This window comes from the organism of the source record quoted next, unplaced genomic scaffold (assembly GCF_019419815.1).
Source record: "Pyrus x bretschneideri cultivar Hongxiangsu unplaced genomic scaffold, Pyrus_bretschneideri_v1 Contig4, whole genome shotgun sequence".
In the NCBI taxonomy this organism is placed as follows: domain Eukaryota; kingdom Viridiplantae; phylum Streptophyta; class Magnoliopsida; order Rosales; family Rosaceae; genus Pyrus; species Pyrus x bretschneideri.
In genome coordinates, this window is record NW_025999723.1 from 12999735 (window position 1) to 13013953 (window position 14219).

General features: G+C 40.8%; 1 protein-coding gene across 1 annotated transcript; it reads right to left on the reverse strand.

Annotated features, from left to right (window-relative positions):
* Positions 1–10364: 10364 nt before the first annotated feature.
* On the reverse strand, positions 10365–13558 carry LOC103956307 (probable serine/threonine-protein kinase At1g01540). The gene is given in 8 exon segments (XM_048564898.1): positions 10365–10801; positions 10890–11099; positions 11204–11333; positions 11439–11512; positions 11514–11610; positions 11722–11844; positions 11930–12034; positions 12904–13558. Coding segments are annotated over 8 exon segments (1323 nt in total). The 5' UTR covers positions 13458–13558; the 3' UTR covers positions 10365–10771.
* Positions 13559–14219: the final 661 nt, after the last annotated feature.

The window sequence follows — 14219 nt, forward strand, 5'->3', positions numbered from 1 at the left end:
GTTCTTTTTGCCCATTGTTATTTGGCAACTTAGTGAAGCTAAATCGTAACTCACTATGATAAAGATTGAGCTACGCAACATGGTGCAGACAGAGATTGACGAGCTCTCCGTCCAACTTGAAGGGGCTCTAGAGTTGGATAATATAGAGCAAGGGGTCAAATTGGTGGGAGAGGCTCTAGTCAACCACCCCTTAATAAGTAGGGGGTTAGGAACATCTTAATAAATGCTTGGAAGGAGTTAGGTGAGATTCAGATAAACTGGGTCAAAGAGAATACTTTTATCATCATAGCTAGAGACGAGGACATGGCATCCAAAATTCTTGACCAGGTTCCTTTGGCTGTAATGAAGTAAAACTTCTTTGTGAAGAGATGGCCTTGTGACTTAGTTATGAAGGAAATTCTGATGCATCTGTTCCCATTTTGGGTCCAGCTGAGAGAGGTCCCTATGTATCTCAGCTCCTTTATGAATACTCAGCGTTTGGCTAGAAAAATTGGGGAAGTCCTGGAGGTGGAGGACTTGGCACATGCTAGGGGATTCCTTAGGGTAAGGGTAATGGTTGATACCACTAACCCTATTATTACCTGGGTGTTGGTTGGCTAGGAAGGAGGATCAAGACTCATGGGTGGAATTCTGATATGAAAGACTGCAGAATTTTCTATTATAAGTGTGGGAAAATCGAGCATGATAATACTAAATGCTCCTATCAACCAAATACGAATAGTGATGCAGGGTATGTGGATTAGACTCGAACGAAGATGGTTCGTGAAGTGCCAGACATTACCAGACATGGCGTGATCTTTCAAGGTCAGAGGAGGTATGCTGGCGTGAATAGGGAGAGAAGGCAGGCCATGTCCTCGGAGTGATGCTTTTCCAAGGCTTACGCAGGTAGCATTGCTGGGCATCAGGTGCAGGGGTTGCCTCATTCTACTAGGCCTCAACTAGTGATTATTGATGGACAATCTCAGAGGTAAGTTAAGCAATTTATGGGAGGATGTAGGAGTGCCTAAAATAGGAATGTCAGTTATGAGGAGTTGAATATGACTAGACTTATTAGAACTACCAAGACTGGCCCGAGCAAGCCAATTTCGGAGTCTTAAATCTCGAGGACAGGCCTTATCGTTCGTAGCCTTCCTACTTCACATCATTCAATTCAGGAAACGGGTGAAGGGTGTTCGGAGAAAAACCATCTTACTGTAGTCGTTAGGAAGCTGGGAATGAAGCGAACAGCCAAGTGATCGAGGATTAACTCAAAGCAGAATAACAACAAAACGAAGGTCGAAGGTTGCAGTTCGGGTCAGCACAATGTGGGTATCCCTGTAGCGGAGGAAGATCTTTTGGAGGTCCCAATCTAAGATGTGGTCGACTGGAACCGAAAGGCAATTAACGTAAGGAAATCAAACTGTGGCGGTGGCGGCTGGTCTGGAATAGCCACAAGATCTCCATGATTTTTCTTATGTGGAATTGTCGTGGTCTTGGGTCGGACACGGTGGTTCAAGCCCTGCATAGGCGGATCAGGCAATATAGACCCTATGTGGTTTTTCTCTCAAAAAATCAAATGAAAAATCACAAGATTGAAGGTGTGCGCATAAGGATAGGTTATCAGGATGGTTTTGATGTTCCCCCTATAGGTGCTGCGAGAGGCTTAGTTTATGGTGGAATGAAATGATAGAAGTCAACATTCTCAGCTCGTCAAAGAACCTGGTCCATTCCAAGTTGAGGGTTAGGGGTGAGTCAGATTGGTTCGTAACGTCATAGGTTTATGGTAACCTATATAGGGCTGAGAAGGGGGATTTTTGGAGATGGATCTCTCAGGAATTGGAACCGGTGGGAAGGCCTTGGTTTTGTGGAGGATACCTTAATGAAATTCTATGGGATTTCGAGAAAGAGTCTCTAGGAACGTTTTCTAGACCTCGGTATCTACAAGATTTCATAGACACCATGATGCTGATTGATTTAGGATTTACAGGTTTGAAGTTCATTTTTCGTGGAACCCGTAACAATTCCCTGGTTCAAGAGCGTCTGGATAGGGGTTTGGTGAATGGTGCTTGGCAAGCCCGATGGCTTTGCACTACCGTTACCCACGGTACAGCTCGCGCCTCTGGTGTAAGGAGTCGGGGTGCAAAGAAACTATTGAAAGAACCTGAAACATGGATGTTGAGGGTTTGTGGATGACAAATGGCACAGGAAAATCCAAGCAACTAAACGAAATGTTAAGAGGTAGAGTGTTGCCTCTTTCAGAGGCCGGAAGAATGAGATTGCTTCCCTCTCTGAACATCTGGGAAGGCTGCAAGTGAACTAGGGGGTAAATATGGATGAGATTAAGGAGACCACTGAGAAAATCAAAAAACTTGAGGAGCAGGAGGAATAATTTTGGCTTCAGAGGCCCTGCGTTCGTTGGCTTCAAGCGGGTGATGCAAACACTACTTTTTTCGACCAATCTACGGTTTAACGTCGGCGGTCAAACCATATTGGTAGGCTCCAAAATGCAAGTAGGAATTGGACGGATAATCTCTTGGGTATCCGTCGTGTAATTGACAACTACTTCTTGCATTGTTCTCAACAGAGGGAAGTCGATACTGGGGGGACATTTTAGACTGTGTTGACCCAATTGTTACTGCTGAGATGAATGTTACTTTAGGGAAGCCGGTGGATAAGGGGGAAATCAGGGAGGCTTTGGCCCAGATGGGAGGGATGAAGGCACCTGGTCCTGATGGGTTCCAGGGGGTCTTTTTTCAAAATTTCTAGGATATTATTTCTCCGGAGGTGATGGTGATAGCTGCTAAATGCCTTAGTGGAAGAGCTTGCCCAAACATGATAAATTCGACACATATTGTTTTAATTCCCAAGGTCCCGCACCCGGAAAACGTGAATCAATTCAGACCAATAAGCCTTTGCAATTACTCTTACAAGGTTTTATATAAAATCCTTGCCAATCGGTTGAAACTTTTTTGTCGGAGCTAATTTCCCCTATTCATATGCCTTCGTCCATGGTCGCCAAATCCAAGATAATATTATTTTGGCCCATGAGATCTTCCACTTCCTGAAGCTCCGAAAAGCTAAACACAGTTTTGAGCTGGGAATCAAAATTGACATAAACAAAGCTTATGACTGAGTTGAATGAGATTTTTTGGAAGCTGTGATGAGGAAAATGGGTTTCTGTGATGCTTGGGTGAATATTATGATACGCTGTGTTTCTTTTGTCCAGTTCTTTGTGCTTTTTAATGGGTAGCCTGGAAAGAGTTTCAAGCCATCAATGGGAATGCGTCAGGGGGACCCCCTATCCCCATATTTAATTTTGATTTTCAGTGAAGTTATCTCTCGTTTTCTCAAGAGGGCTGCTGATCTTCAAGTGCTGGATGGTATTCGGATCAATGTGAATGGTCCTCGGCTAACCCATCTTCTTTTCGCTGATGACACGCTTGTGTTCCTGAAAGCTACTCTTGATAATTGCATGAACTTGTCGAGTTTATTGAAAGAATGTTATAAGGCTTCTGGTCAGCAGGTAAGCCTTTAGAAATCAACGGTCTACTTTAGCGTCAACACTTCTGTTGCTTTGGCCCATGTGCTCAGTGACATCCTTGAAATGCCAGTTGTGGAGGATCCGGGGACATACTTGGGTGTTCCCATAATGTGAGGGAGATCGAAACGTGATGCGCTTGCTTTCATCAAGGAGTGGGTTTTGGCAAAAAATTTTGGGGTGGAAGCAACAATTCCTCTCCCTGGCAGGTAAATAAGTGCTTACAAAGGCAGTTGCCCTGGCTGTTCCTACATATCCTATGAACGTATTCTGGCTGCTCGATCATCTTTTCAGGGAGATTGACGCAGCCCTTGCTAAGTCATGGTGGTGAAATAAAAACAAGGATCGGGGCATTCACTAGTTGAGGTGGGATGACTTATGAAGCGCCAAGGGGGATGAACGGGTTAGTTTCTGAAACTTGAAAGATTTTAACTCTACCCTTTTCGCCAAATAGTGTTGGCGCCTTTTCCATGAGCCTGAGTTACTTTGGGTTAAACTTCTGATGGATAGATATTTCCCCAGGACTTGTTTTTTACGGCAAAGTGGGGTGGGCGTGAGTTGTGGCTTTGGTCTAGCCTGCTAGAGGGTTGGGACCTGATCATAAGTGGTTCTAGATGGCAGGTTTTGAATAGGAATTCCATTAATATGTGGGAGGCTAATATGGTTCCTGGCATCCTCAACGGTCGTCCGATTACTAGGGATAAAGGTGAGATTGACAGGACACGGGTGGTGGCCTCCATAATTGACACGGAACGTAGGACGTGGAGCGAGGATGAGATTGGGGATCTATTTTTTGAGGCTGCTGGGGCTGCTATCTCCAGGATTCATATTGGGGATTCGTCCCCTGATCGCCTTACTTGGCCTGCTTTTAAGACTGGCGCTTACTTGGTTAAATCAGGGGTATTGGTGGCTGCGCAATTCTATTCCTACTAAAAGGCTTGATCGTCCATCGACCTCTCATTTTGTTCTTCCTCAGGTATGGGTTGGTATTTGGAAGCTTTGGGTCCCTCCAAAAGTGAAATTATTTTTGTGGCGTTGCGTTAAGGGTGCCATTGCTACTCGGGAAAACCTATTTAGGAGAAGAAGTGTTGAAAATCCATGTTGTTCTATTTGTCTTCTTCATTCGGAATCTATTAAGCACATGCTGTTCCTATGCCCGTAGATGCAGCTTGTGTGGTTTGGTGGTCCTCTCTGCATTCGTATTATTGGCGCCTCTATTTCCTCCTTTGATGACTAGCTCTCTCACCTATTTTCGTTGCAGCTGGGGTCATTCGAGTTTAAGTCAAGGTTTTAGTCTCAAGTGGCTTTCTCCTGTTGGTTTATCTGGAAAGCCATATGCGACGCGGTGTTCAACGGGCGATCCCATTCTCCATCTCACACTATTTTTAATCTTTCCAGTGATTGGGATGCCTTTGCTGATGCTAACTCCAAGATCTATGGCTTTGCTCCCTCGCCTAGGAACAACCATTTGTGTAAGGTTTTGTGGTCTCCTCCTCCTCCTTCTGTGTTGAAGATTAATGTGGATGCGAGTTGGAGGCATGGTGCTTCTTTGGCATGGGTTGGCTTGGTGATCCGTGACTCGAGTTGTAAGTGTTTGGAGGTCAGAAGGATGGAGGTCATGGCTTCCTCTGCTGCAATGGCGGAGTCCTTGGCAATATTGGATGGGTGTCCTCTAGCGAAGGGTCTGAATTTCCCCTAGGTGGTGATTAAATCGGATTCAAAATTGGTTACTTCGTGTTTGTAAGATTGTTCTTCGAGCTGCGCTTGGGAACTCTTCCCAATCCGAGATCGTATTTGGTTGGTTGGGAAGGCTTTCCAAGCTTGCTTCTGGTCTTGGATTCTAAGATTAACAAACTATGCGGTGGACTTCATTATGAAGAACTTCACTCTGGAGATGTGCATCTCTGTTTGGGCTTACAGGCCCCCATCTTCTCTTGTTAGAATTTTAAATAAGGATGGTTTGCCTTGCCCTCTGAGTAGCTAGCTTCGGCTCTTGTTTTTTGGGGATGACATGTTTGCCAGCTGTGGCAGCGTCTATTGTAATCCTGTGCCTTTGCTCTGTCATTAGTTCCTTTGCTGCGTTAGCCTTTGCGGCTTTCTTTGTTCTTGGCTGGCCTCTGTGCCTTGGTATTGTATCCTTGGTTCCGGAAAAAAAAAAAAAAACCATCACCATCATGTATCATTCTCTTACGTTTTGTTATGACAAAAATCATAAGACACTCTTATAGTGAAAAACAAGCCCTTTTGTACGAATGGATAGTAATTTTGAACTATTGACAATCTATACTAAACCAACTGCCCCTTCTCCTATGCCTGGTTAAAATGGGAATGCATGGAGTGGACGGGAAAGGGAAGAGTTTTCTCTTCCTTTTCTGAATAGAGGAAAAGTGGAGGGTATGGCGTGCATGTAGACCTATTATATTCAATCCCTTAAAAGTTGAACAAATTTGAGGGAAGAAATAGATAAAAATCTTAATAAGTTTAATGCAATCTCAAATTGAAAACATGGAAACATAAACTTGTATGGAACACATATGATGCACGTGAGAGCCTAATTTGAAAAACATCTTTAACAACTTAAGTCTTTAAATTCTACCTAGGATATGTCAAATAAGAACATGCATTGTGCTGCAATTAATTATATTAGAAACTGGGTCTTGCAATGAAACGAATGAGTAAGTAGCAATTCAAGGACCCCCCTTAACAAATCTAATGCGAAAATTGACCAATACTATCAAGTTTTGACAAATACGAACTAACTTAAGAGAGCAACGCTGTTGAGGGTGATGGAGACTTCATCAAAAGTAACTATTGGAAGGAGATAACAGTCAAAGAAGAGAATGCATTGATTTTTTGGTTTTTTATTTTTCATATGGGTGTAAAAGTTAAATTTACATGTTGAATTGGGTTTGTGAGGGTAGTTTATGACACACCCTGATCTGGAATGTCCATTAGGACTCCGAATCGAGCTGTGCTGGCTGACACCTGGAGGGTGACGAAGCCATAAAGTGTAGTGATGTGAAAAATGTGAACAAATTTAAACCTAAAAGTACCTAAAGACAAAAGTGCGCTGTGAGCGGGGATGAACCCATTTCACACGCGACGTCAAAGCATAAGTAAAGTACAGTAGTGTGGATAAGGATCATACCTTTGGAGGTAAAGCCACCTATACTGAGATTTGCCAAGAATCCTCATCAATACGGACTTTCAGCAGCTAAAACTTGGAGGGGCGCAAAAACAAGGGTGAGCGGGCCTGAAAACAAAGTTTTTAATAAAACCCTTTGAAAATGTTATAACCCCTCGCCGTAAAACCCGTATAATTTTCCAGAAAATAATAATACATACGTATATAGAAATCATGCTCGAGAGTAGTGAAAATCGAGTATATGCCATATGTCAAGTATCTTAGCAATGAAATAAGTAAGCCAGGTGAAATAAATTAATGTAAAATGATATACCAGCCGAAGTCACCTAACATGAGCTGTATGGCTAAACCTATGACTCATTAACCAATTCTTGCACATGAGTCAGAACCACCTAATGTGGTATGTACAACAGGCTGGGTGTAAATAGATATGCTCAAGTGCTACGATCATGTGAAGGCTGTGCGAAGTATCGCAAGTCACCTACAAGTCGGAACCATCTAATGTGGTCTGTACGATAGGCTAGCACCTACCTTGGATCCAAGGTGAGCGTGCAGTACAGGAGTTGAACGATCTTGTGAAGGCTGGCCCTGGCCTTGGGCAGAGCACTAACACCGGGGTGCAGGATAATGAGCACTAAATGCATCTATACATAACCATACACATTGAAATCACTATCATCAATATGCACTCACCTGAAGCTTACCTGGGCGTCCACAGCGTCATGCAATAATATGCATATCTACACTAATGCATACACTAAAATGTAATGCAATTGACATGGCATTTAAAAATGTAAATCCATTTAAAACCATTTTTGGGAAAATGGAAAACATATATACGTATATATAGAAAACCAAAAGACCACTCACCTGGAGTCCGCTCTACAACTCTTTAGCACAAACATCAAGGCGTCATGAACGATCGCCGCCTAGAACAATTATCAAATCATGTCTTAGAATTCTTATCAATAGAACATATAACTTACATATCCTATTCGGGAAGATCCATACGTCGGATTCCCGATCAGTAAGTTTCTAATATCCTCAAATATTACGTATTATAATGTGTCAAAGTTTGGTGACGATCCAACGGTCGGATCGTCGATTGCTATAATAATCAAGTGGCGGACCTTAATGGAACTAAGTTCAAACAACGGAAATTCGCCAATCGGACTTCACCAATGGAATTAGGGTATTCAAATTTAGCCTAGGAAGGTCATGGGGCGTCTTGGCCCACGCACCACAGCTGGTGCCAATCGGCCGCCCCGACTTGTTGAATATTCAACTATTTCTAAAAATTCTCAAACTTCACAGAAATGAAGATCTCAGTGAATAGAGTAACTTTCATACCTATGATTGAGGCCAATTTGGCTGGGAAATGTCTCAATTTCATCCAAACTCGCCGGAAACCCTTAAAATTGGGTAGTTGTTGATTTGTTTCCAAACAAACTTCGACACCTCCTTCAAGGCTTGGGCCTTGCTCCTGGGATTGAGGGGAGTCCATTGGTAGTGGTGGTTGACGGAGTTAGCTTCACGATCATCGGATTTTCACAGTGCACCCCTGGAACCCACGAGTTCCATTCTTCTTGAAATCAAGGCTAAATTTGGTGAAATTTGATTAGAAATGGAAGATGGGAGGTCATGGAAGGTTTCTTAGGTGGTTGGTGGCAATGATTTGATGGAAAAATTGATGGAAACCGTCAGAAAAGATGGCCAAACCCGGCCAGGTTGCGGGTCAATAGGGAACCCAGCTGGTTCATCACCTTCTCCCATTTTCTCCTTTTTCCTCCTTTCCTCTTTTCCCTTAGGTTCCTCCTCTTTTTCTCCCTTCCCCATTGGTCTGGTTTCTCCCTCATTTCTCTCCTTTATCCTCCATCTCCACTGACCATCTTTCTTTCTTTTAATCTGAGCCACACATGTGGCTCCACCAAATTTTGCTCCAACAATCTGAAGCATTCCAGAAAATAACTAATTTACTAAAATGCCCCCAACGTTAAATGTTAATATCTCATTCGTTATAACTCTAAATCATGATCCGTTTACGCATACGCGTCCATATCGATGAGTACTACGGAATACACCAAGAAAATGAACCTTACGTGACATGACACGATAGTCAACAAAAATCAACACTTTGTCTCGAAGGGCGTTTTCATAAATTCACTTTTTAAAATTATAAAAATCATAATAATTGGGAACGAGTCGTTACACTTTAGGTAGTAAATTTTGGGTTTAAAGAGATATTGATAATTTAATTAAAAATAATATGGGTGCAAAGAGTAAGTTGAGTGTAAAGACAAGTTAAATGAGTTTAAATAAAATTTTCCTAATGTTAATGGTGCTTAGGCTTGGAAAATTTTCCCGAAAATTCCAAACCAAACTAAAAAAATTCCAATCCTATACCGAAAAATTCTCAAACCGAAAGTACCGAATTTTTGGGATCCATACCGAATCGATTTCGAACCATTCAGTATGGAAATCGGGATTACACATTCAATGGTTCAAGAATCTTGAATCAAACCAAACCGAACCAAAAGCCCAAAAGCCAAAACGCAATCCCGATCCATCCCAAAATGCTGAAAATATTTTAGGAATCCCGAAGATTAGGAATACCAAAATTTCGATTTAGAATTGATCTTTCAATTCCCGTCATAAAAATTTTTAGTTTGGAATTCGAGATTCCATTTTTAATTTGAGATCTAATACCGAACCACCCCTAGTGGAACCTACAAGTTGTATTATTTAGGAATATGGGTCACAACTTGCAAAGTTAATCACTGCCAACAGTTGTCATTTTCATTGTTAGTTAGAGAAAAGTGATTGGGTGCTTCTACATGAAGCACAAATGAGTCGGCAATTGTTAAAGCAAAAGACTCATTGCTTACTAATAAGTGTTAAAAGTAAATCTCACACTAAGTTTGAGAATTGTTGGCAATTATTTGGGAATATTGGCCCCAGCTGAACATGGCTTTTTTGACTAAATTTCATGCCCAAGTCAAACATTTCAACCTTTACGCTACGCAAACAAATGCATTGAAAAGGTCAAAAATATAAACACTAGAAGAAAAACGCATCAACTCAACATGCTATAAATAAACAATTAACATAATATAAACACTAGAAGAAAAACAAATCAGCCGATTGCATTGGTGAAGCAAAAAGCAAAAGGGTCCTAGAAGTGTTTTCTGGATAACTTGCTACATGCTTTTTAAAAAAGTACCTGGATTTTCAATAAAAATTTCAACATTTAATAAGAGCACTTTCTAATAAAATCGCTTATAACCAAAAGTGATTTCTATAAAAGTAGACCTAAACATCATGTTAATTTAGGGAGTATACACAAGCGTGAAATTGTACAAAACGTTTAATTAAAAGTGATCTGAGAAACACTAAGACGTCAATGAAAGGGAACAAACCCTTACATATACAATTTATTGTCGACTTCGTGTCACTCAAATTGAAAGTTTACAACCATTTTTATTTGTGCGTCCTCGTTAAGGGGTCTACAGCTCATCACCATCTAACATTGAGGCTGGCATTGATGGTGACAGGAAGTTGGAAGCCAACATGAACAATACAAGTATTAAACAATTCATTCCTTAACGCAACTGGGAGTGTGGACAATCAAATTGAAAGGGAATGCACATAAGTAACTTTATCAATGCCTAAACCGAGAAAGAATACATACATACATACATACACTTATATATAATTATATATTTTTTGATGCAACACTAATGATATATCTTGTTTTTACAAGCAAAGCAACAGTAATGAATTATACTTCCTATGAGAATGAAGAACAAATTGTTTGAATTGTACAAGTGCATCCGAATTAGGTGCACATCCTAAAAAATATGCAATTAAGGAGGAAAAGGATTTAAATTAGTGAACATACAACAAAAATCAGGGTAGAAGAAATATGAGATTCAGAAACCTGGAGATAAAGATGTTAGTCACGCAATCCTCTCGGGGCATTATCTCCACCTTGTAGGTTGGTGATGGTTCCTACCAGTATAACCTTCGCTAGTATCAGAAATCCTTTCGTTCAAGTGTTTATCATTTATCTTCACAACAACGTGATTGTCCTGTTGAGAATCAGGGTCTGATCAGGACGTATCTCTACCAGGTTGGCGTTCCTGCATGTCAATGACATTGGATAAGGAGTTTTATATTAAGAACAGACAGCGATCAAGAATCATGAGATTAGTTTTCAATTGTACATACATCACGGAATAGCAAGTCATCAGCCTCGAGCATGTGGATCACATGTCCCATTTTTGGCCTTTTTGTGGCATCAGGATCAACACATCGAAGAGCAACCAACAGAGCACGTTTAAGTGCTTTTGAAGCAGGCATCTCTTGCAGCTTGGGATCAACCACATCCTCTGCTTTTCGTTTCCCAACCATGGTTTTTAACCATTCAACTAGATTCACCTGATAATATTCATTAAATTCAATTACAGTTTGTAGCAGGGGAAGAAAACTTGATACATGAGGGGGGTTTTGGTTGGGGGGGTTAGAGAGGGTCAAAACCTAACCTCTCCTTGTGGTCGACTATGATCAACAGGGCTTCTCCCGGATATAAGCTCCATAATAAGTATTCCAAAGCTATAAACATCACTCTTCTCATTCAGCATTCCCGTGCAAGCATATTCCGGTGCAACATAACTAAAGTAACCACCAAATATAAGATTGATTTTCAAGCACATATGACTCTATGCATATGATAAGATAAATTTGTAAATAAAATATTAAATGAAAATGAGAACTAACCCAAATGTTCCCATCACTCGAGTTGTCACATAACTGTTCTCAGAGCACAGGAGCTTAGCAAGCCCAAAATCAGACTACTTTGGGGTTCCACTGGCGATCAATTAGTATGTTGCTAGATTTCACATCTCGATGAACAACCTTTGGTTCAAGACCCTCATGAAGATAGGCCAACCTACACAATGAGGGAAACCCAAAGGTCACTTACATACATCAATATGAATCTATCTTATTCTTTTTGAGAAAGTAAAAGAATAGTCGAGCAAAACTAATTTAATCCGAATACCCTTTTGCTGTTCCCAGTATAATATTCATACGGATATCCCATGTTAGTGGGCTGACTTCACCAACATCCCCATGAAGCCACTGATCCAGATTGCCATTGTCAACGTACTCATACACAAGCATCCTACGAAAGAAACCAGAACTTATATAACATCTCTAAACACACAACAAGAACCTCAAACTCAAATTATAAGATAAAACATCAGTACCTGTATGCACCCTCAACACAGTATCCAAGTAATCTTACAAGATTTTTGTGTCTCACACGCCCAATTGCTTCCACCTCCACTTTAAATTCCTTCTCTGCTTGACCCCTGAAGATCAACCAGTATCATAAGCAAATGCGTAACTCACATGCATAAAAGATATTGGGATATCCAAAAGGCAAGGCACAAAGTACCAATCAGTTAATCGTTCGCAATGCAGCCATACACACTAAAGTACGAACAGTGACAACGAAAAGACATTTGAGATAAGTCAAATTGTGCTGTGTGAAGAGAGAGTAAAGTGAGGAACTGATTCTGATAACATCTTCATCAATTCAAGCTTGACTAAGCACAAGAAACTTAAAAAGAAGATGGGTTGGTTTCTTTTTCAGCAAGTATGCAACTTTACAGCACCATTCTAACAAACGCAAGACAAGAATAACTGGAAAAAAGGGACTCAGTAATAATAGATAACCGAACAGTGAAACGCGGACACACAGAAGTACCCTGTTTGGTTGCCGAGAAAATGCAGAAACAGAACTAAAATATATAGTACATATATGTATGTGTATATATACACACAGAGGAAGAAAAAAATCCTTGAAGTCAACTTCTTACAGTTACTCAGACCAGAAAAACTTGATACTGTTACACCTAACCCATCTCTCTATCATTGTAAAAATTGTATCACAATTATGAGACATATCCCAACGCCAAAAAAAACTTCTATTTTTCAGCAACCAAGCATAATTCAACTGAAAATAATCAATCTAATGTCAAATATTACAATAAAAACATCAAAAATTCATCATCTAACATCCAAAATTCATCATCAAATATTGTCTAATCAGAAAAACCCCACCAACCCATATCCAAATCAATCCAGAAATAACAAAATTCACAAAAAAAAAATAAATAAATAAATAAAAGTTTCAATCTTCGAAGAAAATTGTAAAAAATAAATAAAAACTAAGTACCTGTTATTCAACAAGTTCTTGACAGCAACTTTAGTCCCGTCACTGAGAATCCCACTGTAAACAATCCCATACCCTCCTTCCCCAATCACATTCTCCTCACACAACCCATTCGTCGCCGCCTCCAGCTCCCTCAGAGTGTACCATCTCCCCCAACCCAGATGCGACACCTCCGGCCCCACCACATTCCCGCTACCAAACGACGCCGTCTCGCACCCGCTATTCAATGTCCCCCTGCTCTCCCCGCTCGACGCCCGGTCCGAATACACCACCACCCGGTGCTCCGGCTTCCCGATCTCGACGTGGAGGTCGTTGACGATTTCCTGGATTTCCTTCGATTTGACTGGAGTAGGGGGCAAGTCGGCGGCGGTGGGCTTGGCCTTGGCCTTGTGGGCCCGGGAGCGATGACGAGAGGTGAGGCAGAGGGAGAGGAGGAAAAGGATCAGGACTATCAGAGAACCGACAAGGATTCCAATGACGACCCAGAGACGGAGCCCAAAGATTGATGTCGGTTTCGAGAGCTGCGAGTTCACAAACGCCGCGTCGTACAACGACATTGCGAATACTAAGAGAATGGCTCAGACAGTTCGCTGCTTGGATTGTCGCTTCCGTCGCATTGGGTCTCCGGAGTTTATTTTCCGGCGATCGGAGAATCGATGCAAAGTATTTTCGGAGTTTAGAAAGCTCGCGATGTTCCGAGGATTGTATAAATATGAATATGATAAAAATGATCCGTCTCTGTGTCATTATTTTTTTCTTTTTATCTATTTTATTATTTTTTGATGGGTGGCTTTTTTAAAGAATAATGTTAGGAAATCAAAATTTTAAATCAAATTTGTAAACTAATGTTTATCAGAGGTCTTATGTTATTGGTTAATTAAATTTAACTACCATATTAAAATAAATTTTTTAGAGATATTTTGAGTGTCACTTGTTGCTAAATAAATAAGTATTCGGATTTATTATTTTTATATAATCTTAATAATTTTTCGGAATATGATTTCGAATGATACGTGTCACTAAAGTCAGTAACTCTCTATATTTCTTATCTTTATCAAGGCTTGTTGCCATTTGTTCAAACTTAGATGAAGTTGTTATCAAAAATATAATCACTGCTCACTAGGCATGCAATTTTGGGAGCAACAGAAAGATCGAACCAAATTAATACCAAGAACTTTCAACTGAATTGCACAAAAGAGTCAAAATTTAATTGCTATACAGAACTATTGGTTCAATCACGAACAATCGAAATTCAAAACCCTACCTCCTCCATTCTCTAGGAGTGAAGCCTTTTTCAGGTAACATCTTTGATGGGGTGC